The sequence below is a fragment of the Tamandua tetradactyla genome, chromosome 2, assembly GCF_023851605.1.
Source record: "Tamandua tetradactyla isolate mTamTet1 chromosome 2, mTamTet1.pri, whole genome shotgun sequence".
Taxonomy (NCBI): domain Eukaryota; kingdom Metazoa; phylum Chordata; class Mammalia; order Pilosa; family Myrmecophagidae; genus Tamandua; species Tamandua tetradactyla.
The window spans coordinates 168,458,950-168,486,275 of NC_135328.1; the positions used below are offsets into that span (position 1 = coordinate 168,458,950).

General features: G+C 39.5%; 1 protein-coding gene and 1 non-coding gene across 2 annotated transcripts in view; one reads left to right on the plus strand and one right to left on the minus strand.

Annotated features, from left to right (window-relative positions):
* Positions 1 to 13,918, minus strand: part of CPT2 (carnitine palmitoyltransferase 2) — a 54,733-nt gene extending 40,815 nt beyond the window's left edge. The window contains exon 1 of the mRNA XM_077149610.1: positions 13,819 to 13,918. Within this exon, the coding sequence (XP_077005725.1) occupies positions 13,819 to 13,853 (35 nt within the window). The 5' untranslated portion in view covers positions 13,854 to 13,918. The remainder of the gene's footprint in view (positions 1 to 13,818) is intronic.
* Positions 2,800 to 2,906, plus strand: LOC143675253 (U6 spliceosomal RNA). Its single transcript, XR_013171493.1, has one exon. It is a non-coding gene; the product is annotated as a U6 spliceosomal RNA (small nuclear RNA).
* Positions 13,919 to 27,326: the final 13,408 nt, after the last annotated feature.

Here is a 27,326-nt window from a genome sequence, read left to right on the forward strand (position 1 = left end):
TAATGGAATGAGTTAAGGAACATTCCTTCCTCTTCAAACTTTTGGAAGAATTTGAGCAGAATTAGTGTTCATTCTTCTTGGAATGTTTGGTAGAATTGAGTTGTAAAGCTATCTGGTGCAGGCTTTGTTGGGAGGTGTTTTAATACTAACTCAGTCTCTTTACTTGTAATTGGTCTGTTGAGATCTGTTTATTCTAGACCCAGTGTAGTTTGTTTGTGTGCTTCTAGGAATTTGTCCATTTCATCTAGATTGCCTAATTTCTGGGTATGCATTGTTCATAGCATCCTCTTATAACTCTTTTTATTTCTGTGGGATCAGTAGTAATGTTCCCCTTTCATTTCTAATTTTAGTGTCTTCTTTTTTTGTCAATCTAGCTAAAGTTTTGTTGTTTCTTATTCAAAGAACCAACGTTTGATTTGTTAATTCTCTCTGTTGTTTTTTATTTTCCATTTCATTTACTTTTGCTCTAATCTTTGTTATTTCATTCCTTCTGCTTGTTTTGGGCTTAATTTGCTATTCTTTTCTAATTCCTCCAAGTATGCTATTAGTTCTCTGATTTGAGCTCTTTCTTCTTTTTTAATATAGACATTCAGGCCTATAAATTTCTCTCTGAGCACTGCCTGCACTGCATCCTGTACATTTTACTAAGTTGTGTTTTCATTTTCATTTGTTTCAAGGTATTTCCTTATTTCCCTTGTGATTTCTTCTTTGACCCATTGATTGCTTAAGAGTATGCTGTTCAAGTTCCGTATATTTATGGATTTTCAAGTTCTCCATCTATCATTGATTTTTAGCTTCATTCCATTGTGATCAGAGAAGATGCTTTGTATGATCTCAATATTTTTAAATTTATTGACACTTGCTTTGTGACATAACATATGGTCTATCCTGGAGAGTGATCCATGTGTACTTGATAAGAATGTGTATTCTGCTATGTGGGGACACACTGTTCTGTATATGTGTGTTAGGTCTAGATCATATTTTTCAAGTTATTTATTTCCCTATGGCTCTTCTGTCTAGATATTGTACCCATTGATGAAAGTGGTATTTTAAAGTCTCCAGCTATTATTGTAAAGGTTTCTACTTTTCCCTTCTGTTTTAACACTGCTTTTTTTTTACATGGGCAGGCACCAGGAATTAATTGAACCCCGGTCTCCAACATGGCAGAAGAGAATTCTGTCACTGAGCCACCGTCGCACCACCCTCCCTTCTGTTTTGCCAGTGTTTGTCTCGTGTTTTGGGGCACTGCAGTTAAGTGCATAAATGTTTATGATTGTTATTTCTTCCTGATTTATTGACCCTTTTATTAATATATATTTTTCTTCTTTGTCTCTTATAACAGCTTTTGACTCAAAGTCTCTTTTGTCTAATATTAGTATAATTGCTCCTGCTCCCTTTTTATTACTATTTGTATGGGGTATCTTTTCTCATCCTTTCATCATCAACCTAGTTGTGTCTCTGGGTCCAAGGAGAGTCTCTTGTAAACAACATATAGCTAGATCATGCTTTTTTAGAAATATTGCCAATCTGTGTCTTTGATTGGTGAATACAATCCATTAACATTTGGTATTATTACTGGTATAGTAGGACTTACTTCAGCTGTTTTTCCTCTGCTTTTCATATGTCATATCTTTTTGTTTCTCTTTTATTGCAGCCACCTCTCAAAAGTATAATTGATCTTTTGCCATATAGTTGATTGATGCCTTTCTAATTTCCATTTTGGTATATATTTTAAAATATGTTCTTTGTGGTTAGCCTGGGATTTGCATCAAACAACTTGACTATAACATACTAGTTTAAAAAGATACCAAGTTAAATTCAATAGTATATACATTCTCTGGTCCCATATCCCCCCATTACCCCTATTTACATAGTTTTTGTCACACAGTATCACTTTAAAATTTGCACATTCATTGTTAGGAAATACGGTTATTTCTTATTCAATTATCTTCTAACTCTTATAGGAGATAAAGAGTAGAGTTACATACTGAGGATTCAGCACTATTGGGTTTTGCATTTATCATTTAGTTACCTCTCCTGAAGGTCTTTACTTCTTCATACTGCTCCAAGCCACTCTCTCCTGTCTTGTCCTCTCAACCTGAGGAACCCCCTTTAGCAAAACTTATAGAGCATGTCTCTTGGTGACCAACTCTCTCAGTTTTTGTGTATCCATTAATGACTTAAAACTTTTCCTCATTTTTGAAGGACAGTTTTGCAGGACAAAGAATCAAACAGAATCAGCTTGGGGTAAAGGATTGCTAGTTTTAATATATACAATAGAGCACCTGGGAAAAGTCCATTGAATATGGATGTTGAAGTCCTGGTAAATGGTGGAATTCCTAATGCCACCAGTGCATGCCCAGGACAAGAGCTTGCTCAATAAGACTGGAGCAGACCCTGTGCTTTTACCTAAGACTGATTTTCTTGGCAAGAGGCTTAAACTCTGAAGAAGAGTACCAGCCAACATAGAGTCAGTTTGTAAAATGTGAAAAGTGTTCTTTGTGTTGTTTGTTTGTATTTGTTAGATTTTGGCACTAAAGGAATGATTAGAATAGATTAAAAGAAAAATGAAGAAACAGGAAACAATGACATGCCCAAAATAAGAATAAAACATCAGAAACAATCAATGAAAAGCCCAGACTTTGTACATACCAAATAAAGACATTTTAAAAATGGCCTTCAATATGCTCATAGAGCTAAGGAAAAGTAGAGAAATAACTAAAGAATATTAGGAAAATTATATATGAACAAAATGAGACTATTAGCAAAGAGACAGAAATTATGAATAGGAACCAAGCAGTGCTTACTTTGGCAACACATGTACTAAAATTAGAACTATTCAGAGAAGATTAACATGGCCCTTGCACGAGGATGACATAAAAATTCATTAAGCATTCCATATTTTTTGTAACCAACATATCACACCAACGCAAGATGTTAATAATAGGGTAGCATGGGAATCCTGTATTTTATGCATGATTATTCTGTAGAGCCAAAACTTTTCTAATTAAAAAAAAAGGAACCAAATGGAAATATAGCTGGAAATATAGCTGGAAATCACAATATCTGAAATTAAAAACTCCCTGGAGGGGTTCAGTAGTAGATTGGAGCTGAGAGAAAAAAGCATCAGTGAACTTGAAGGTAACACAACTGAAATGATTCAGGCTGAGGTGCAGAAAGAAAACAAATAAGAAAAGTGAACAGATCCTAGAAGATCTGTGGAATACCATTAAATATGCCAATGTATGCATTATGGGAGTCTCAGAAGGAGAAGAAGAAAGAAAGAAGCAAAATGAATAGTCAAAGAAAAATGGCAAAAAAAACTTCCCAAATTTAGTGGAAGACACACATGCACATGCACACATACATTATACATATCCAAGAAATCCAAATAACTGCAAATACTTGATGAGATCCATTCCCAGACACACTATAACCAAACTGTGGAATGCCAAAGACAAAGACAGAATCATGAAAGCTGTAGAATGTCTTGCAAAAGGGAGCCCCAATAAGATTAAGTGTCAATTTCCCATCAGAAACCATGGAAGCAAGATGGCAAAAAGGCAGTGGGATGAATTATTTAAAGTGCTGAAAGAAAATAATTGCCAGTCGAAGACTTTACATCCAGTGACACTCTCTTTAAAAAATGAGGGCATGATTAAGGCACTCCAGATAAATAAAAGCTGACAGAGTTCATTACCCCTAGCAATACTAAAGTGAGCTCCTCAGATGGAAAAGAAAGTGGATCAAAGCAATATAAAAAATAAAGATATCTGGTAAAGATAACCACATAGATGATTATAAATGCCAATATCATTGTTTTGTATTTTTATTATGTAACTACACCTTTTACTTTTTACAGGATCTAAAATGTAATTGTATAAAAAGTAATGATAAGTCTATGGTTTTAGTGACACAATGTATAAAGATATCACTTGTGACAAGAATGATAAGGTGGGAAGATGGAAGGGCACTGTACATAGTTTGTACACTGTACATAGTTTGCATATACTATTGAAGTTGGTATCAAATCAAATATGATTGTTATAGACTTGGGTTGCTAAATTTAAGCCACATGGTAAGTACAAAGAAAATAGATGAAAAATATACACAGAAGGAAAAAGAGAAAGTACTCAAAATGGTTCACTTTATTTATTTATCACAAAAGATAAAATAAATATAAAAGGAGACAGTAATGGAGAATTGAGGGACAAATAATGTACAAAGAGCAAAATGGCAGAACAAAGTCTTGCATTATCAAAAGTAATTTTAAATGTAAATGAATTAAAACTCACTGTCAAAAGCAGTTTGGCAGAATGGGTATAAAAGCATGGCCCAACTATGTCCTGTTGACAGAAGACTCACTTTAAATTCAAAGACACAAGTAGGTTGAGAGTGAAGGGACAGAAAAAAATTATATGAAAACCATAACCAAAAGAGAGCTAGGATAGTTATACTAATATCAGACACAATAGATTTCAAGTCAAAACTGTCACAAGGAAGGATACTATATACTGATTAAGGGGTAAATTCAACAAGAAGATATAAAAGTTATAAATATATATGCATCTAGCAGCAGAACCCAAAACATATGAAGCAAATGTTAACAGATTTGCAGGGAAAAATGGACAGATCACATTAATAAAAGGAGATGTCAATATTCCACTTTCAATAATGGGTAGAACACTAGACAGAAGATCAATAAGAAAAAAGACAATTTGAACAATGCTATAAACAACTAGATCTAACAAATATATTTAAAACAGAAAAGAAATTAAAGGGTGAGGCATTACTACCAACCCCATAGACATAAAAAAAGATTATAAAAGAATTCTATGAGCAATTGTATGCCAACATATTAGATAAAATGGACAAATTCCTAGAAGCACACAAATTACCTACTTTGACTCCAAAAGAAATAGAAGATCAACAGATCAATAACAAGTAAAGAAATTGAACCAGTAATAATAACTTAAAAAAAAACTCCAAAACAAAGAAAAACCCTGGACCAGATGGCTTCATTGGGAAATTTACCAAACATTCAAGGAGGAATTAACATCAATCCTGCCATTCCAAGAAATTGAAGAGGAGGGAAGACTACCTAACTCATTCTGTGAGGCTGGCATCACCCTATTACCAAAGCCAAATAAAGATATCACAAGAATAGAAAACTATAGAACAATATCCCTTGTGAATATACATTGAAAAATCCTCAACAAAATGCTAGAGAGCCAAATATAAGAGCATATTAAAAGATTTATACACCATGGTCGAGTGGGATTTATCCCAAGAATGCAAGGGTGGTTCAACATAAGAAAAGAAGTTAATGTAATACACCACTTTAGTAAAACAAAGAGGACCCCACATGATCATTCAATTGAAGCAGAAAAAGCATTTGACAAAATCCAGTATCTGTTCTTGTTAAAAATCACTCATAAAACTAGGAATTGAAGGAAACTTCCTCAATATGACAAAGGGTATGCATGAAAAACCTAGAACAAACATTATACTCAATGATGAAAGACTGAAAACCTTCACCCTGAGATCAGGAAGAAAAGTATACCCACTGTATTAGTTAGGGTTCTCTAGAGAAACAGAATCAACAGGAAATATTTGTAAATATAAAATTTATAAAAGTATCTCACACAACTATGGGAACATAGAGTCCAAAATCTGCAGGGCAGGCTGTGAAGCTGATGATTCTGATGGAGGGTCTGGATGAACTCCACAGGAGAGGCTCTCTGGCCAAAGCAGGAAGAGAGCCTGCCTCTTCTGAATCCTCCTTAAAAGACTTCCAGTGATTAGATTAAGCATCACTCATTAAAGAAGACACTCCCTTTGGCTTATTACAAATGGAATCAACTGCGGATGTAGCCAACATGATCATGATTTAATTCTATGAAATGTCCTCATAGCAAAAGATAGGCCAGCACTTGCCAAAACAGACAAACAGGTACCACCACCTGGCCAAGTTGACACATGAACCTGTTTGTGTCCATGAAACTCACTGTCACCACTATTATTCAATATTGTACTAGGAATTCTAGCCAGAGCTATTAGAAATGAAAATAGTCTAAAATAAAAGGGAAGAAGTATAACTTTCCTTATTTGCAGAAGACATGATCCAGTACATAGAAAGCCCTGACAATCCATAAGAAAGTTACTAGAGCTAATAAAAGAATTCAGCAAAGTGGTGGGGTAGTAGATTGACAAATAAAAATTTGTGGTGTTTCAATAAACTAGTTATGAACAATCCACAAAGGATATTAAGAAAAATATTCCACTAATAATAGTACTTAAATTACTCAAATATCTAAATAAATTTAACCAGGATATGAGGAATTTGTACACAGAAAACTACAAAACATTGCTGAAAGAAATTAAAGAAAACCAAATAAATAGAAGGAGATTCCGCATGCTTGGATGCAGAGACTAAATATTGTTGAGATGTCAGTTCTATCCAAAGTGATTTACAGATTCAATGCAATCCCAATCATAATTCCAAAGCCAATCATCAAATTCATATGGAAAGATAACTCCAATGTATTACTCAGAGTTCTCTAGGAAACTGAACCAATAGGAGATAACTGTAAATACGAGATTTTATAAAAGCGTCTCATGCAACTGCAGGGATGCATGAGTCCAAATTTCGTAGGGCAGGTTGCAAGCTGATAACTCCAATGAAGGTTTTGATCAGTTCCCCAGAAGAGGTCAGCTGGCTGAAGTAGAGATGAAAATTCTCTCTTTTGGCTGCTGAAGTATTCACTTCTTTTAAAGCCTTCAACTGATTGTATCAAATGTCTCTCATTGCTGAAGATACTCTCCTTAGTTGATTGTAAGTGTACTCAGTCATAGATGCAAGCAACTTACTGATGATTTAAGTCCAGTCACAGTTAGGCCAGTGCTTGCTTGATCAGACAGTTGGGCACCATTATCTGACCAAGTTGATACATTAACCTAAGTATTATACCCAAATAGCCAAAACCATACTGAAAAAAAAAGAAGAAGAAATTTGGAGGACTCACGCTTCCCAATTTTAAAATATATTACAAAGCCACAGTAATTAAAATGGTGTGATACTGGCACAAGGACAAACATATAGACCAATGGAATCAAATTGAGAGTTCAGAAATAAACCCTCTTATTTATGGCCAATTGATTTTTTACTAGGATGCCAAGTCCACACAATGGGAAAAGAATAGTCTCTTCAGCAAATGGTGCTGGAAAAGCTGGAAATCTACCTGGAAAAGTGTGAAAGTAGATCCTTGCCTCACACCTTATGCATAAATTAACTCAATGGATCAATTCTAAATATAAGAACTAAAACTATAAAACTACTTGAAGAAAACATAAGCAAAACATCTTCAAAACTTTGTATTAGGCAATGGTTTCTTAGACTTTGCATAGAAACCATGAGCAACAAAAGAAAAAATAGATAAATAGAATTTTATCAAAATACAAAATTTTGTGCATCAAAGAATATTAACACGAAAGTGAAAAGACAACCTACAGAATGGGAGAAAATATTTGGAAAGCGTATATATGAAAAGAGTTTAATATCCAGAATATATAAAGAATTGGTATAACTCAACAACAGGAAGACAATCAATTAAAGAATGAGCAAAGGATTTCAATAGACATTTCTCCAAAGAAGATATACAAATGGCCAAGAAGCATGAGAAAGGATGCTCAATGTCATTAATCTTTAGGGAAATGCAAATCAAAACTACAATGAGGAACCATTTCACACCCACTAAAATGGCTACTATTGAAAAAAAAACAGGAAATAAGTGCTCGTGAAGAATAGGGAGTGTTGTGCATTGTTGGTTGGAATGTAAAATGATGTAGCCACTGTGAAAAACAGTCTGGGGATTATTCAGAAAGTAAGTCATAGAATTACTATATGGCATGGCATTCCCACTTCTAGGTGTATAGCCAGAAGATTTTAAGGCAGGGACCCAAACAGATATTTTCTCACTGATGTTCCTAGCCACATAATTCACAATTGCCAAGAGGTGGGAGTAACCCAAATGTTCATCAACAGAAAATGACTACACAAACTATGGTATATAGATATCTTTTAGTTTCCTGGGCTGCTTAGGCAAATACCATGAATGGTTTGGCTTTAACAATGGGAATTTATACAGTCAAGGTTTTGAGGCCAGGAAAATGTCCAAAACAAGGCACCATCAGGGTAATGCTTTCTTCCCTGAGACTGGCCACCAGTGATCCTGGGCTCCTCTGTCACATGGCAAGGCACATGGCGGCATCTGCTGGTCTCTCCCTTCTGGGTTTTGTTGATTTTAGTTTCTTGCTTTCATGGCTTACTCTCATTGTTAAAGATGATCTCTGATTATGATGTAATCAGCCAGAGATATGATCAACGTACTGATGATTTAAATCCATGAAACATCCTCCCAGTACCAATCAGGCCAACGCTTCCTTGCCCAAACAACTGGACACTGTAACCTGGCCAAGTTGATACATGAGCTTCGCATACATGTGATACATAACCATCGCAACATACTAAGGAATGTTATCCAACCAAAAAAAAAGGGGGATGCAATTCTGATGCACACTGCAACATGGTGAATTTTGAAGACACTGTTTTGTCAGAAACAACAGGATCGATACTCCATGAACTCACATATGTGAAATAACTAGAATAAGCAAATGCACGGAGTCCCAAATTAGAATACAGGGGCAGGGGTAGGGATGCGGGATGGGGAGTTAATGCTCAATTGATGCAGAGTTTCTCTTTGGGGTGAAAGGAAAGTTTTGGAAATGGTTGGTGGTGACAATAGTCCAACATATTTAACAGCACTGAAATGTACACTTGAAAGTAGCTAAAAGGACTTATTTTAGGTTGTACGTGTTAGCAGAATAGAACTGCACAACACAAAAAGTGAACCCTAATGTAAACTATGGACTATAGTTAATAATAGAATTATAATAATAATGTTTCATCAATGGTAACAAAAGTACCACCCTCATGCAAAATGTTAGTTAATAAGAGGGAAAACTGTGGGAGGGGATATATAGGAACTCTGCACTTCTTGTATGGTTTTTTTCCTGCAAACCCACAATTACTCTAATAAAAAAAGAACTAAGAAATCATAATCAGGAATCACATAATTTCCAAACTGGCTACCCAAGAAAATTGTAAATGGTATTTCTTGCCACTGGGTGGTGCCACTTCAGCTCGTAAGCTGAAAACCTGACTACTCCTACCAGTTGCTGTTTACATGCACCAGAGTTTCTGAGTGATTAAGGTGGATTTTATTCAGTTTTTGAGTCTCAAAATCTCCTTTAATATCTCAAAATAATGTCATCCAAACATTCCATAAGTGGTGGTGCTGAGTATGCTGAAAACGCTGCTGACGATCAATTAAGGGAGGTCAGCACACAATTAGATGTGCTGAAAACCCACACCGTGCTCTGCTGTTCAATTAGCAGAGTCCTTCATAAATTACTAGCGATGATCCTGACAATATAGAAATTAAAAATATGCCAAAGAGTTCTAAATCGATGTTTTCCTAGAATGCATTTACCTAAAAATATTCTTAAGGGAGAGTGAGCATTAAATGATGTGCACTTTGATTCATGTCGTATGTGGTGAGGACCTATTTCAACCTGCTTTCCCAGCAATGTCCCAGGAGATCCTCAATGACCCGTCTACGGCTGAGCTGCTGTTTTTTTAAAAAACTTTTTTATTGTATAGTATCACATACAAACAAAGCAAAGAAATAAAAAGCAATAGTTTTCAAAGCACTCTTCAAGTAGTGACAGGACAGATCCCAGAGTTTGTCATGGGCTGCCATACCATCCTCTAAGATTTTTCCTTAGAGCTGCTCCAGAATATAGGAGGCTAGAAGGCTTAAATATTTTTTTTATCACCACAATTGACTTTTTTCTTTCTTTTTTGTGAAAAATAACACAGATACAAAAAAAAGCACAAGTTTCAAAGCACAGTAACACAATTAGTTGTAGAACTTATTTCAGAGGTTGATGTGGGTTACGTACGATTCTACAACTTTAGGTTTTTACTTCTAGCTGCTCTAAAATATTGGAGACTAAAAAAGATAACAATTTAATGATTCAGCATTCATATTCATTTGTTAGATCCTGTCTTCTCTGTATAACTCCACCATCACCTTTGATCTTTCCATCCCTCTCTTTGGGGTGTTTGGGCTATGGCAATTCTAAATTTTTCGTATTGGAAGGGTCTGTCATTAACATGGGGTAGGGAGATGGAACTATCTGATGTTCTGGAGAGGCTGGGCTAGGTTTCGGGACTTATCTGGACCAGGGACCCATCTGGAGGTTGTAGGTTTCTGAAAAGTTACACCAGTGCATGGAACCCTTGTGGAATCTTATATATTGCCCTAGGTGTTCTTTAGGATTGGCTGGAATGGTTTTGGTTGGGGTTTGGGAGGTTATGACAGGTATTAGCAGCTATTTTCTTTGGCAGTTAGGTCCCTGGACTCTGGAGTGTGACAATCTAGGTTCAAATCCCATCTCCACCACTTCCCAGCTGTGTCATCTTGGGAAAGTCACTAACTCCTTATACCTTATTTCCTCTTTTGTAATAGCGCATATCATAGTACCTGGCTCATATGATTGTTGTGTGACGGTCTATTAGGGCTTTACACCACCTGTGACAGAGTCAGTGCTCTTTAAATATCAGCCACCCTTCTCCTCAGCACTGTCAGTATCCCAGCTCAGCACAATCTCAAGCCTAGGGTGGCACCAAATCCCATGAGATGGAGAGTTCCCATCACTAAGAGGATCCTTTCCTCATCTCACCTCCCACCTGACATAGCCAAAGTGCTAACTGTGCTTGGCCTGGAGTTTCAGCATATTATTAAGTTATTTGCCGACCCCATTTTGGTACCTGTGGGAAAACCCAAAATATTAAAAAATGTTCTTATAGCCCTGGTGAATCAAGGCTGACCAGATGTTGGTAAAAGTTTCTGAGTCCTATCCTTCCCCTCTGCCATGTCTACCCCTCCTCTGCCATGACCATCCCTCCTTCTTCTGACCACCTCCCCACATCCCTGCAGCTCTCAAAGACCTTATGGCTGAGCCACAGCACCCCATTGACCAGGCCAAGTTCTCTTTCTTCCCCTGTCAAATTTCAGAGCCAGAGAATGTTGAGGAAACTGGGCTCAGTGGAAGATTCCTTCAGCTCCTCCCCAGGAAGGAGACCAGCTCTTGTGATCTTTGGGATACAGGCTCTTTGGGGGATGAGTGAAAGGATAATAAATGCGAGAAGGGGGTTTTAAAGACAATTCTCCTCCCTCTCCTTGGAGTGGCATTTGGTTGGTGGCATTTGCGGTGGCCAATTTTGAGAGGGTGTAGAGGGTGCTTCTGAATGGGAGACAGAGGGAGAGCAGGAGGTTGGCTCCTTAGCATTTCCTCTCAGCCACAGTTTTTCCCTTTTTCCCCATGGAGACCCTGCTCTAAAAGGTTTTAGCTCCCAAATTGCATTTGTTAAATAATCTATTAATTCATTTCACCATTAAACACAGGCACACACACAAGGGTGAGGGTATAAGCAAAGGGAGGGTTGAGGGATTGTTGGGATAAAGGGTGGCACAGGAAATATAAACCATCCAGAGGTCTAGGATTTAGAGGTACCAGCTTGGGTATAGCTCTGCAAGGGTCCTGGAGACCTGGATGGTTGCCCTTTGCTCAGTCACTAATTTGCTGGGTGAACTTGGGCAAATCGCTTTCTCTCTCAGCTTCAGTTTGGAAAACAAGGGGGCTTGATGACACGAGCACTGTGATGCCTGATGAGGGTTCTCCCCTGCTGCTGTTGCTGCTATCACTTGCCATGCTCAGGTTCCTGAGAGATACCAAGATCTGGCCCAGTTTCTGAAAGGGGCTCTTTGCTGTTTACTTTTTACTTGGGGAATTTGGACTGGATTTAACCAAAAGAGACCTGAAACCCCTCTACTTTTCACCCCAGAAACCTTGAGACGTGGTTTCTAACCCAAGAGTCCCAACTCCCCCTGGATCCCTGATGATTTAGTAATGGGAACCTTTACTAAAGACAAGAAGCTTTGCAAGGATTGTCATTCGTCTTCAGGGACTGAGCAGAGTTTCCAGGTTCTTTGCTTTGAGCTGGAATGCTGTCATTTCTGGCCGGTCCTTAACCCTGACTCAGCCTTCCTGCTGCCATGCCCGGGGCCCCCAGGATCAGCTGCCCTAGGATATAACAGTATGAGCTCCAAGGGGCCCAAGGTCCCCCACTCTCTGTACTCTGCTCGTCTGAGGGTGAACCTCTCAAGTTCTGATCACTGCCTTCCTCCACCTCCTCTTCCACTCAGTGAGCCGGGCTGCCGTCCCAGCCACTCTGGTAGCCGAGCCCATCAGATCACAGCAAACGCTACCTGACCTGGTCTTCAGGCTACAGGGGCACTTGTGCATTCAGCATCATTTGATGGAAACTTTGTGCTTGAGAATGGGCAGTTTGTAGGGGGCAGGGGTAGGCCAGATTGGCATCTGCAAGGCTCAGCAAAGGGTGTGACAAACAAAACATAAGTCCCCTCATTGGCACTTAGTACTTTCCCACTTCACGCCTCGTTTGGGCTCATGATGAATTCATTCATTCATCAGTATGTTTTCTAAGTTTAAACTGAGTGCCAGGGGCTGTGCTAGGCCCTGGGCCTATGGTGGCGAGCAAATAGGCAGAGCCACATCAAATTCAGCACTCAAGGAAGAGAGGCGATAAGGAGGTAAGTGAGTAAGCAAACACCTAAGGGCAAAATTGAGAAAAGTACCACAAGGGGGATGGATCAGGTGTCCTCTCTCTATCGAAACCAGTAGGAGGCAAAGCCCTCCTCAGGGAGGCCGGTCTGGGGTGGGTAATGCTCAGGGGAGGACCTGAAGGAGGAGAAGGAAGTGGCCAGGCAGTGGGCAGGCAGCGTGGAGCCCTGCAGCGGAGTAAGCTGCGCGTGCTGGAGAGGTGGCTCCAGCAGAGAACGGTGAGCAAAGAAGACTCCAGAGAGATGTATGATGAGACCCAGGAGGAGGCAAGTCACAGAGCTGCCACCAGCCTGCTGGAGGGGAGTTTCAATTTTATACCAGGAGGGTGGGAGGCCATTGGATGAGTTTGAAGACTAGGGATATGACCTGAACTATGTTTCTAAGAGATCGCTCTGGTACTCTGGGGAGAATGGACTGGGGAAGCCACGAGAGGATGTGAGAAGAGCCCGGGGAGGAGAGGCAGGTAGCCTGGACTGTGATGGCAGCTGCTTAGGACAAGGGGTGGGGTTGGAGGTGGGGGGTGGATCTGGGATGCACTCAGAGAAATTATTGCTCACAGACCGGAAGGGACAGGCAAGGGGCAAGGGCCAAGGGAAGAATTGAGGATGACTCCAGGTTTCTGGCTTGGGGAATTGGATGAATGTTGGTGCCAATTTGTGAAGATGAGGAAGAATCAATAAGAGGAGTGGGTTTCAGAGGAGAAAAAGAGCTCAGTTTCAAATCTGAGGTTTTGGTGGCATCTGAGTGTTGATGTTAAGAAGGCAGCGTGCTGTACAATCTGGAGTGCAGACATGGGCTAGCTGTGTGAGGTAAGGGTTAGCAGCCTGCGGCTAACCCTTCATGTCCCATTGAAGGGCATGGGACAGGATGAGGCCACTCCAAGAGAGAAGGGGTAGAAAAGAAAAGGGGCTTAGGATGAAAGCCAGGTTCTAGAGGCTGAGGAAGGAGAAACCAGCAAAGGAGAACAATAAAGAACCAGAGAAGTAGGAGCGCCAGCAAGGGAGGTCTAGGGCCAGCGGTCCTGGCTGGCCTGGGCAGGGCACTGACCCACAGTGGTCAGAAGCAGGATGACAGATAATCATGGATATAACAGAGTAGCTAGACTACCAGGTAGGCACTCAATGAAAACTCACTGAATGAGGGGGAGCCAGAAATCAAAAGGGAAGAAGCAGAACTGAATCTTATGCTGGATGAGTGGGGTGAGGTCATAAAGGGAAAATGAGAAACAAGGTTGGAAGCTAGGAGGGCAAAGGACAGAGAGTGAGGTCATTTGGGGCACACTGGGAGGAACGCAGGTCAGCCTTTGCATGCCACTGGCTGCACAGTCAGGGCAGGCAGGGCTGCCATGAGCCCACACAGCAACTTTGTACAAGTTGGAAAAGGAACCTCTACTTCTGGGAAGACGCTAACTGGAGACAGGGGCCATTGCTTAGAGAGGAGAGCACGCTGGGTCCTTGGCAGTGAGGCAGATTTGCAATTACCTTTCACCTAGCAGCGCACCTGCTGGAGTCCTTTCTATGCTGTGGATCTGTGGAGAGGGTGGCCACCTTACTCGCTTTTGTCGTTCCCACAGCTCCTGCAGGGTGTTGGAAGCAAAATAGGCACTTGGTTTGTCATTTGTTCAATGAGTAAATGATAAAGATAGCTGCCATTTCTGGAGTATCTACCATGTGCCAAGCACTCTGCCGGTGGCCTTAGTAAACATTGTGTAAAATTTTTGCAACACTTCATGGTGTAGATTTTCTTTAACTACTGATGCAGAAAGCTGGGTTGATCATACTTCTTCCTTAATAGCCCACTGTTTTCATTTATCTGTGCAAGGCTCCTGTCTGGTTTTAATTCTCCCCCCCTCCCATTCTTCGTCTCTACTCCTTTTCACCTCCTATCATAGGTATCCCTTCTAATGGACTTGATATAGGTCTTTAAAGATGTATGTATTCTTGTAAAATATATTCTTTGTTTTCTGTGTGCATCTTGTTGTTGCTTTTTTTCTTTAACTTTTTTTTTTTTTTTTTTTTTAGGGAGGAAGGGAAGGAAAGACAGAGAGAAGGAAGGAAGGATGGAAGGAAGGAAGGGAGGAAGAAAGGGAAACATCTTTTAAACATTTTCTTGTTTTATTGTATTTTGTTTGTTTGTTTGTTTTTTACATGGGCTGGGGCCGGGAATCGAACCGAGGTCCTCCGGCATGGCAGGCAAGCACTTTGCCCGCTGAGCCACCGCGGCCCGCCCTTTCTTTAACTTTTTATTTAGAAATATATTTCAAAAATATTTGCAAAAATAATACAACCCCCATACAGAGAACTTTGATATACCTCTCCCCACCTCCCCAGGTACCCAGATCTACCAATTTTAACATTTTGTCACATTCGCTGTATCATTCTGTCTATCCATTTTTTGAACATCCGAGTGTAAGCTGTGTACTGCGGTCATGTCCATTATCTAAAAACAAGCACATTCACTTATGTAAATACTTCAAGTGCAGTCATCAAGTTCAAGAAATTGAATGTTGATATAAAACTTATTATCCGTATTCCAATTTTTTCATTCCAATAAGGGCCCTTTGAGTCTTTTCTCTTTCCTTGCTATATCTCATCCAGGATCAGGTATTGTGTTTAATTGTCATTATCTCTTTAGTACCTCTTTTTTAAAAATTTTTGGGGAATTATATATACATATAACTTTCCAAACTCAATCACTCCCAAGCATACCATTGAATGGGATTAATCACATTCAGAATACTACAGTACTCTTACTACCTTCCATTACTAAAACTTCCCCATCTCCCCAGACAGAATCCTAACCCATTAGATATTAACCCCTCATTTTCCCTGTTCCCTGCACTGGCAACCTGTACTCTAATTTCTGTTTTTGTGAGCTTGCATATTATTCAGTATTTCATTTGTACTTACCATGGGGCATAAATTTCATGTCTTAAATCTATAGCAATCTCATTTGCTTTGATACCAATTTAACTTCAATAGTATACACAAACTATGTTCCTATGCCCCCTACCTTTATGAAATTCTTGACACAAATTACATGCCATACATTATATTAGTTTGTTAAGCTTCCAGAATGCAATATGCCAGTAATGGAACAGCTTTTAAAACAGGAATTTCATAAGTTACAAGTTTATAGTTCTAAGCCTATAAAAATGTCCAAACTAAGCCATTCAGAAAAAGATACCTTAATTCAAGAAAGGCCAATGGGTCTGGAACACCTCTATCAGCTAGGAAGGTATGTGGCTGGCATTTACTGGGTCTTTGGCTTCTGGTTTCGAACAACTTCTCCAGAGATGTTTTCTTTCTTCATCAACAAAGGTCTCTGGCTGTGCGAGCTCTGTCACTTCTGCTCAGTGTGAACTCTGAGCTCTCTCCAAAATATTTCCTCTTTTAAAGGACTCCAGTAAATGAATCAAGACCCACCCTGAATGTGGGAGTCACATCTCCATCTAATCAAAAGGCCACATCCACAATTGGGTATATAACATCTCTGTGGATATAATCTAATCAAAAGTTTCCATCCTACAGTATTGAATCAGGATTAAAAGAAACAGCTGCCCCTATAAGGTTGGATCAGGATTAAAACATGGCTTTTCCTGGGTACATATTTTCAAACCAGCACATACATTATGAGTTCAAACCCACTGATTTCTCCTTGCGTTTTATGCATTTGCCTGTAGGAGGTAAAAAGTGGAGTTACAAACCAAAAATACAACAGTATTGGTGTTTATATTTACCCATGCTTTTATCATCACTAGAAATATTTATTCTTCATGCAAATTTGATCTATTATCTGTTGTCCTTTCCTTTCTGCCTGCAGAATTCTCTTTGGCACTTCCTTGTAGGGCCAGTCTGATGGTGATAAAGTCTCTCAACTTTTGTTCATTTGGGAATGTCTTAATCTCTCCCTCAGGTTTGAAAGATGATTTTGCTAGAGTTAGAGTTCTTGGTTCACAGTTTTTGTTTGTTTGTTTTGCTGAATTTTTTTATTTTTATTTTTTCAATATATAGTTGTATATTCATCATCATGATCATTTCTTAGAACATTTGCATCAATTCAGAAAAAGAAATAAAAGAAAATAGAAAAAAAAGTAATGTTCAGATTATGCAAACAGAAACTTGGTGTTCAGGATTCATTTCAAGAATATGCCCCTTACCCCTCCCTTTCATTTCAATCTACTAAATTTATTTTAACATTTGTTCCCCCTATAATTTCTTTATTTTTAATCCCTATGTTTTACTCATCTGTCAATACCATAGATAAAAGAAGCATCAAACACAAGGTTTTCACAATCACACAGTCACATTGTGAAAGCTATATCTTGGTTCGCACTTTTGCTTTCAGTCCTTTCAGTATGTCACCCCACTGTCTTCTTGCCTCCGTGGTTTCTGCTGAGAAATCAGCAGTTAATCTTCTTGTGATTCACTTTTACATAACTCATTTCTTGAAGCTTTCAGAACTATCTGTGTTCTTTGCTTTGGACTAGTTGATTATTATGTGTCTAGATGTAGTTCTCTTTGAGTTTATTCTGTTAGGAGTTCACTGGGCTTCTTGAATGTGCGTATTCATGTCTTTTGTTATATTTGGGAAATTTTCTGCCATTAGTTCTTTGAATATTCCTTCTGAACTTTCTCTTTCTCTTCTTCTGGAACTGTCACAATGTATATATTGGTATGTTTGATGGTGTCCCACAGGTTCTTCAGGCTCTGCTCATTTTTTATTCTTTCTTCTTTCTGCTCCTCATGCTAAATGACTTCAATTATTTTATCTTCTAGTTATCTAATTCTTTCTTCTGCCTGCTCCAATCTGCTGTTGAACCCCTCTAGGGAATTTAAATTTCTGTTACTGTGGTCTTCAACTATGTTTGATTTCTTTACCTAATTTCCATCTCTCTGTTAACATTCTCTTTGTGTTAACTTATCATTTTCTGGTTTCCTTCAGTTCTCTGTCCACATTTTCTTTTAGTTCTTTGAATATATTTAGGGCTATTTTTAAAGTCTTTTTCTGGTATTTCTCAAGTTCTGATCCTCCTCATTGATGGCTTTCAATGTTTTCATCTTCTGGACTATTGCTTCCTGGCTTTTGTTTTGGTTTGTTTTGGTTTGGTTTGCTTGCTTTTTGTATTTTTTTTAACCTTTTGTTGAAACCTGGACGTTTTCATATTTTAATGTGTGATTGCTGGAATTTAGACTCTGAGGAATCTGTTCCTTAAGCTTTCATGTAGCTAGTTTTCTGAAAGAGATTTCCTTTCCACTATAATGAAGGAGGAGGAGGAGAAGGAAGAGGGTGTCATGGTCAGGTTCATGTGTCAACTTGGCCAAGTTGCAGAACCTGTTTGTCTGGTTGTGCAAGTGCTGGCCTGTCTGTTGCAATGATGACATTTCATAGAATTAGATCATGATCACGTCAGCTGCATCCACAGCTGACTCCATTTGTAATCAACCAAAGGGGAATGTCTTCTGCAACGAGTGATGCTTTATCTAATCACGGGAAGCCTTTTATGGAGGATTCAGAAGAGACAGGCCCTATTCCTGCTTTGGCTGGTAAGCCTCTCCTGTGGAGCTCGTCCAGACCCTCCATTGGAGTCGTCAGCTTCACAGCCTGCCCTGCGGATTTTGGATCTGCATTCCTGTGGTCATGTGAGACATTTTTATAAATTTTATATTTCCGAGTGTTCCCTGTTGATTCTGTTTCTCCAGAGAACCCTAACTAATATATCTTGGTACCAGGAGTGGTTCTTAAGAAACAGAATCTTAAAAATGTTTTTTTTTTTTTAACGGAAAAAAAAAGAAATTAACACAACATTTAGAAATCATACCATTCTACATATGCAATCAGTAATTCTTAACATCATCACATAGATGCATGATCATCATTTCTTAGTACATTTGCATCGGTTTAGAGGAACTAGCAACACAACAGAAAAAGATATAGAATGTTAATATAGAGAAAAGAAATAAAAGTGATAATAATAGTAAAAAAAAAACAAAAAAAAAACAAAAAAAACCCTATAGCTCAGATGCAGCTTCATTCAGTGTTTTAACATGATTACTTTACAATTAGGTATTATTGTGCTGTCCATTTTTGAGTTTTTGTATCTAGTCCTGTTGCACAGTCTGTATCCCTTCAGCTCCAATTACCCATTTTCTTACCCTGTTTCTAACTCCTGCTGGACTCTGTTACCAATGACATATTTCAAGTTTATTCTCGAATGTCCGTTCACATCAGTGGGACCATACAGTATTTGTCCTTTAGTTTTTGGCTGGACTCACTCAGCATAATATTCTCTAAGTCCATCCATGTTATTACATGCTCATAAGTTTATCTTGTCTTAAAGCTGCATAATATTCCATCGTATGTATATACCACAGTTTGTTTAGCCACTCGTCTGTTGATGGACATTTTGGCTGTTTCCATCTCTTTGCAATTGTAAATAACGCTGCTATAAACATTGGTGTGCAAATGTCCGTTTGTGTCTTTGCCCTTAAGTCCTTTGAGTAGATACCTAGCAATGGTATTGCTGGGTCGTATGGCAATTCTATATTCAGCTTTTTGAGGAACCTCCAAACTGCTTTCCACAGTGGTTGCACCATTTGACATTCCCACCAACAGTGGATAAGTGTGCCTCTTTCTCCGCATCCTCTCCAGCACTTGTCATTTTCTGTTTTGTTGATAATGGCCATTCTGGTGGGTGTGAGATGATATCTCATTGTGGTTTTGATTTGCATTTCTCTAATGGCCAGGGACATTGAGCATCTCTTCATGTGCTTCTTGGCCATCTGTATTTCCTCTTCTGGTAGGTGTCTGTTCAAGTCTTTTTCCCATTTTGTAATTGGATTGGCTGTCTTTTTGTTGTTGAGTTGAACAATCTCTTTATAAATTCTGGATACTAGACCATTATCTGATATGTCATTTCCAAATATTGTCTCCCATTGTGTAGGCTGTCTTTCTACTTTCTTGATGAAGTTCTTTGATGCACAAAAGTGTTTAATTTTGAGGCGCTCCCATTTATTTCTTTCTTTCTTCAGTGCTCTTGCTTTAGGTTTAAGGTCCATAAAACCGTCTCCAGTTGTAAGATTCATAAGATATCTCCCTACATTTTCCTCTAACTGTTTTATGGTCTTAGACCTAATATTTAGATCTTTGATCCATTTTGAGTTAACTTTTGTATAAGGTTGAGATACGGGTCTTCTTTCATTCTTTTACATATGGATATCCAGTTCTCTAGGCACCATTTATTGAAGAGACTGTTCTGTCCCAGGTGAGTTGGCTTGACTGCCTTATCAAAGATCAAATGTCCATAGATGAGAGGGTCTATATCTGAGCACTCTATTCGATTCCATTGGTCGATATATCTATCTTTATGCCAATACCATGCTGTTTTGACCACTGTGGCTTCATAATGTGCCTTAAAGTCAGGCAGCGCGAGACCTCCAGCTTCGTTTTTTTCCCTCAAGATGTTTTTAGCAATTCGGGGCACCCTGCCCTTCCAGATAAATTTGCTTATTGGTTTTTCTAATTCTGAAAAATAAGTTGTTGGGATTTTGATTGGTATTGCATTGAATCTGTAGATCAGTTTAGGTAGGATTGACATCTTAATTATATTTAGTCTTCCAATCCATGAACACGGTATGCCCTTCCATCTATTTAGGTCTTCTGTGATTTCTTTTAGCAGTTTTTTGTAGTTTTCTTTATATAGGTTTTTTGTCTCTTTAGTTAAATTTATTCCTAGGTATTTATTCTTTTAGTTGCGATTGTAAATGGGATTCATTTCTTGATTTCCCCCTCAGCTTGTTCATTACTAGTGTATAGAAATGCTACAGATTTTTGAATGTTGATCTTGTAAACTGCTACTTTGCTGTACTCATTTATTAGCTCTAGTAATTTTGTTGTGGATTTTTCTGGGTTTTCTACGTATAGTATCATATCGTCTGCAAACAGTGATAGTTTTACTTCTTCCTTTCCAATTTTGATGCCTTGTATTTCTTTTTCTTGTCCAATTGCTTTGGCTAGAACTTCCAACACAATGTTGAATAATAGTGGTGATAGTGGACATCCTTGTCTTGTTCCTGATCTTAGGGGGAAAGTTTTCAATTTTTCCCCATTGAGGATGATATTAGCTGTGGGTTTTTCATATATTCCCTCTATCATTTTAAGGAAGTTCCCTTGTATTCCTATCTTTTGAAGTGTTTTCAACAGGAAAGGATGTTGAATCTTCTCAAATGCCTTCTCTGCATCAATTGAGATGATCATGTGATTTTTCTGCTTTGATTTGTTGATATGGTGTATTACATTAATTGGTTTTCTTATGTTGAACCATCCTTGCATACCTGGGATGAATCCTACTTGGTCATGATGTATAATTCTTTTAATGTGTTGTTGGATACGATTTGCTAGAATTTTATTGAGGATTTTTGCATCTATATTCATTAGAGAGATTGGCCTGTAGTTTTCTTTTTTTGTAATATCTTTGCCTGGTTTTGGTATGAGAGTGATGTTGGCTTCATAGAATGAATTACGTAGTTTTCCCTCCGCTTCGATTTTTTTGAAGAGTTTGAGGAGAGTTGGTACTAATTCTTTCTGGAATGTTTGATAGAATTCACATGTGAAGCCGTCTGGTCCTGGACTTTTCTTTTTAGGGAGCTTTTGAATGACTAATTCAATCTCTTTACTTGTGATTGGTTTGTTGAGGTCATCTATTTCTTCCTGAGTCAAAGTTGGTTGTTCATGTCTTTCCAGGAACCCATCCATTTCATCTAAATTGTTGTATTTATTAGCGTAAAGTTGTTCATAGTATCCTGCTATTACCTCCTTTATTTCTGTGAGGTCAGTTGTTATGTCTCCTCTTCCATTTCTGATCTTATTTATTTGCATCCTCTCTCTTCTTCTTTTTGTCAATCTTGCTAAGGGCCCATCAATCTTATTGATTTTCTCATAGAACCAACTTCTGGTCTTATTGATTTTCTCTATTGTTTTCATGTTTTCAATTTCATTTATTTCTGCTCTAATCTTTGTTATTTCTTTCCTTTTGCTTGCTTTGGGATTAATTTGCTGTTCTTTCTCCAGTTCTTCCAAGTGGACAGTTAATTCCTGCATTTTTGCCTTTTCTTCTTTTCTGATAAAGGCATTTAGGGCAATAAATTTCCCTCTTAGCACTGCCTTTGCTGTGTCCCATAAGTTTTGATATGTTGTGTTTTCATTTTCATTCGCCTCTAGGTATTTACTAATTTCTCTTGCAATTTCTTCTTTGACCCACTTGTTGTTTAAGAGTGTGTTGTTGAGCCTCCATGTATTTGTGAATTTTCTGGCACTCCACCTATTATTGATTTCCAACTTCATTCCTTTATGATCCGAGAAAGTGTTGTGTATGATTTCAATCTTTTTAAAATTTGTTAAGACTTGCTTTGTGACCCAGCATATGGTCTATCTTTGAGAATGATCCATGAACACTTGAAAAAAAGGTGTATCCTGCTGTTGTGGGATGTAATGTCCTATAAATGTCTGTTAAGTCTAGCTCATTTATAGCAATATTCAGATTCTCTATTTCTTTATTGATCCTCTGTCTAGATGTTCTGTCCATTGATGAGAGTGGGGAATTGAAGTCTCCAACTATGATGGTATATGTGTCTATTTCCCTTTTCAGTGTTTGCAGTGTATTCCTCATGTATTTTGGGGCATTCTGGTTCGGTGCGTAAATATTTATGATTGTTATGTCTTCTTGATTAATTATTCCTTTTATTAGTATATAGTGTCCTTCTTTGTCTCTTTTAACTGTTTTACATTTGAAATCTAATTTGTTGGATATTAGTATAGCCACTCCTGCTCTTTTCTGGTTGTTATTTGCATGAAATATCTTTTCCCAACTTTTCACTTTCAACCTATATTTATCTTTGGGTCTAAGATGTGTTTCCTGTAGACAGCATATAGAAGGATCCTGTTTTTTAATCCATTCTGCCAGTCTATGTCTTTTGATTGGAGAATTCAGTCCATTAACATTTAGAGTTATTACTGTTTGGATAATATTTTCCTCCAACATTTTGCCTTTTGTATTATATATATCATATCTGACTTTCCTTCTTTCTACACTCTTCTCCATACCTCTCTCTTCTGTCTTTTCGTATCTGACTCTAGTGCTCCCTTTAGTATTTCTTGCAGAGCTGGTCTCTTGGTCACAAATTCTCTCAGTGACTTTTTGTCTGAGAATGTTTTAATTTCTCCCTCATTTTTGAAGGACAATTTTGCTGGATATAGAAGTCTTGGTTGGCAGTTTTTCTCTTTTAGTAATTTAAATATATCATCCCACTGTCTTCTAGCTTCCATGGTTTCTGCTGAGAAATATACACATAGTCTTATTGGGTTTCCCTTGTATGTGATGGATTGCTTCTCTCTCGCTGCTTTCAAGATCCTCTTTTTCTCTTTGACCTCTGACATTCTAACTAGTAAGTATCTTGGGGAATGCCTATTTGGGTCTATTCTCTTTGGGGTGCGCTGCACTTCTTGGATCTGTAATTTTAGGTCTTTCATAAGAGTTGGGAAATTTTCAGTGATAATTTCTTCCATTAGTTTTTCTCCCCCTTTTCCCTTCTCTTCTCCTTCTGGGACACCCACAACACGTATATTTGTGCGGTTCATATTGTCCTTGAATTCCCTGATACCCTGTTCAAATTTTTCCATTCTTTTCCCGATAGTTTCTGTTTCTTTTTGGAATTCAGATGTTCCATCCTCCAAATCACTAATTCTATCTTCTGTCTCTTTAAATCTATCATTGTAGGTATCCATTGTTTTTTCCATCTTTTCTACTTTATCCTTCACTTCCATAAGCTCTGTGATTTGTTTTTTCAGTTTTTCTATTTCTTCTTTTTGTTCAGTCCATGTCTTCTTCATGTCCTCCCTCAATTTATCAATTTCATTTTTGAAGAGGTTTTCCATTTCTGTTCGTATATTCAGCATTAGTTGTTTCAGCTCCTGTATCTCATTTGAACTATTGGTTTGTTCCTTTGACTGGGCCATATTTTCAATTTTCTGAGCATGATCCGTTATCTTCTGCTGGCGTCTGGGCATTTAGTCAGATTTCCCTGGGTGTTGGACCCCACAGGTTGAAAGATTTTTCTGTGAAATCTCTGGGTTCTGTTTTTCTTATCCTGCCCAGTAGGTGGCGCTCGTGGCACACGTTTGTCTACGGGTTCCACCAGTGAAAGTTGCTGTGGGTCCTTTAACTTTGGAAAACTCTCGCCGTAGGGGAGGTTCGGCAGCCGAAGCATCTTGGAAGAGTGCCAGCCGGCCCGGGGGTCCAAACGCGGGGAGGGTCACCGGCCGCCGCAGCACGGGAGAGCGCCCGACCGAATTTCCTAGTCGGCCCGGGGCGCCAAGCGTGGCAGGAGGGCACCAGCTGCCGCAGCCCGGGAGATTGCACTGTTCCCAGCCAGATCGGGGAGTCACATGTTTGGAAGGGACCCCCCAGTCACCATTCTCCGCAGTCTGGGGATTTCCGACCCAACTCTCTCAGTTGGTCCGGGGGGCCTCGCGTGGTGGGGGCGCCAGCCGCCGCGGCCCAAGGGGACCGCCTGCCCAATTCTGCCAGCTGGCCTGGGAAGGAGGAAGGGAGGGACTCCGGCCACTTGCCGTCCCGCCCAGGAAAGCCCGCGTCTCTCGGCGATCTCACCGGAGCTGGTTCTCCCAGACAGTCAGCCGTTCCAGGATGGGGTACGCCATCCCTTTGATCTCCGTTGTGGCTCCGGGAGCTGCTCTGTATTGTCTCAACTCCCCCAGTAGCTGTTCTGGAGGAGGAAAGGTGAGGGTGGCAAGGCTGTCGAGGCCGGTGGTGGAGGAGCCGGTGAAGGTGGAAGAAGGCACGGTGGTGGTTGGAGAGCCGCCAGAGCAGGAGGAGAAAGGGCAGGATAAGATGGCGGATGGAGTGCTGCCGGAGCAGAAGGGGGAAGAGGGAGAGGAGGGCGGGCGGGCTGGCTGGCTGGCGGGGCGTGGGTGCCGCGTGCCGGGCCGGCGGACAAAGAGGGAGAGGAGAAAAATGGGTTTTAATGAATGGTTTTCTACTCTGACTGGACTCAAAGACACTAAGAACTCTGATTCCCATAATCAGAATGACACTCCCAATCCATGGAGTGAGTTGGCAAAAGAGATAGTCAAAATATCACCATTCAATTCTCCTAATGCTTCGCTTGTACAAATCCAGGCTCTGGGGGATAATGTTTTTGACACCTTTACAGAGTTTTGTAGAAATAAGAGGTATAGAGATGTTGGTTGGTTGTTGTCAGATGCACTGGCTACATTAAGGAGTCGAAGGGATGGGCTTAAGGCTTCAAACAAGAAGCTTAAGCACCATCTGACAGATGTAGGTGTTTCTATGAGTATCCTAAAGGAAAATCTTATTTCCTTTAACCGTAGACTTGAGATCTCTGAAAATCAGACTCAGAATCTTATTGTTAGAGTAGCAATGTAAACTGAAATCTCAATCTTGCATGGCGTCTGCTGTTAAAGTGAGGACATTGACTGGAAAGGAGTGGGACCCTGAAAAATGGGATGGTGACATATGGATTGATAATGATGTCAGGGGTGAGGTTGAAACCCTAGATCATGCTGAGTCTTCTCTACAGAACCCTATAATAGTTTGCCCTGTGGACATAACTGCCCCACCTCCAGCCTGCTTTGGGGAGTTGGCCACCCAACCTCCTCCTGAAGGGATTAGCCCTAGAGTTATTAATCCTGTTTCACCAGATGAAACTGCAAATGAAAGCCCTGAAGCAAATGGCTTGGAAGATATTTCTAATTCTTTTCATGACCCACTCCCATCATCCCTCATTTCTTCTAGACCTATAACTACACTAAAGTCCCAACAAGCCCCTAAAGGTGAGGTAAAAAATATCACACATGAGGAGGTATGTTATACTCCAAAAGAACTGTGTGAATTTTCCAATTTATATAGACAGAAATAAGGGGAATATGTGTGACAATGGATTGTAAGTGTGTGGGATAATGGTGAGAGGAACATAAGGCTGGATCAGGCTGAATTTATTGATGCAGGCCCACTAAGCAGAGATTCTACATTCAATGTTATAGCTCAAGGGGTTAGAAAAGGTATTAACAGTTTGTTTGGATGGTTGGTTGAAACATGGATCAAAAGGTGGCCAACATTGCCTGAGGTTTGAAATGCCAGAACTGCCCTGGTATAATGTAGATGAGGGGATCCAGAGGCTTAGAGAGATTGGAATGTTAGAGTGGATTTATCATGCAAAGCCTGCTCTTACAGCCCAGGAATTTCTGGAGGATGCATCTTTTACTGAAACAGTGAGAAATAAATTTGTGAGACTAGCACCATCATCCCTCAAGAGCTCTGTAGTTGCACTTCTTTGAAGGTCAGATATTACTGTAGGAACTGTTGTCACAGAACTGGAATCCTTAAATACAATGGGGATGACAGGATCCCGAGTTAGCAGAAGCCAGGTGGCAGCACTTAATTGCCAAAGACAAGGTAGACATGGCTATTATAATAGACAGCAAACTCAAAGAAGGCATCAAAATTATATGACACACAGGGATTTGTGGAATTGGCTAGTAAATCATGGGGTTCCTAGAAATACAATAGAAGGGCAGTCTACTAAATTCTTGTTCAAGCTGTATAAACAAAAGAGTTCTAGGTCAAGTGAACAGAGTTCTAACCTGAATTACAAAAACACAGAGTCACAGCCCCTTAATCAATTTCCAGACTTGAAACAGTTTACAAACCCAGAGCCCCTTGAATGAAGGGGAGGCCAGGTCCCTTTGGGGGAGAATCCTGTTACACTGCCACAAATTTGTACTGTTAATCTTCCTCCAAGTCTTCCCCAAGGAGACCGACGGCCTTTTACCAGGATAAGTGTGCACTGGGGGAAAGGAAATGATCAGATATTTCGGGGATTATTAGACACTGGTTTAGAAGTGACATTAATTCCAGGGGACCCAAAATGTCACTCTGGTCTGTCAGTCAGAGTGGGGGCTTATGGAGGCCAGGTGATCAATGACGTTTTAGCTCAGGTCCATCTCACAGTAGGTCTAGTGGGCCCCCGGACCCATCCTGTAGTTATTTCCCCAGTTCCAGAATGTAAAATTGGTATAGACATACTGAGCAACTGGCAGAATCCCCACATTGGCTCTCTAACTTGTGCAGTGAGGGCTATTATGGTGGGAAAGGCCAAGTGGAAGCCACTAGAACTGCCCCTACCAAGCAAAATAGTAAATCAGAAGCAATACCATATTCCTGCAGGGATTGCAGAGATTACTGCCACTCTTAAGGACTTGAAGGATGCAGGGGTGGTGATTCCCACCACATCCCATTCAACTCTCCTATTTTGTCTGTGCAGAAAACAAATGGGTCTCGGAGGATGACAGTGGATTATCATAAGCTCAACCAGGTGGTAACTCCAATTGCAGCTGCTGTTCCAGATGTAGTATCATTGCTTGAGCAAATCAATACATCCCCTGGTACCTGGTATGCAGCTATTGATCTGGCAAATGCTTTTTTCTCAATAGCAATTAGTAAGAACCACCAGAAACAGTTT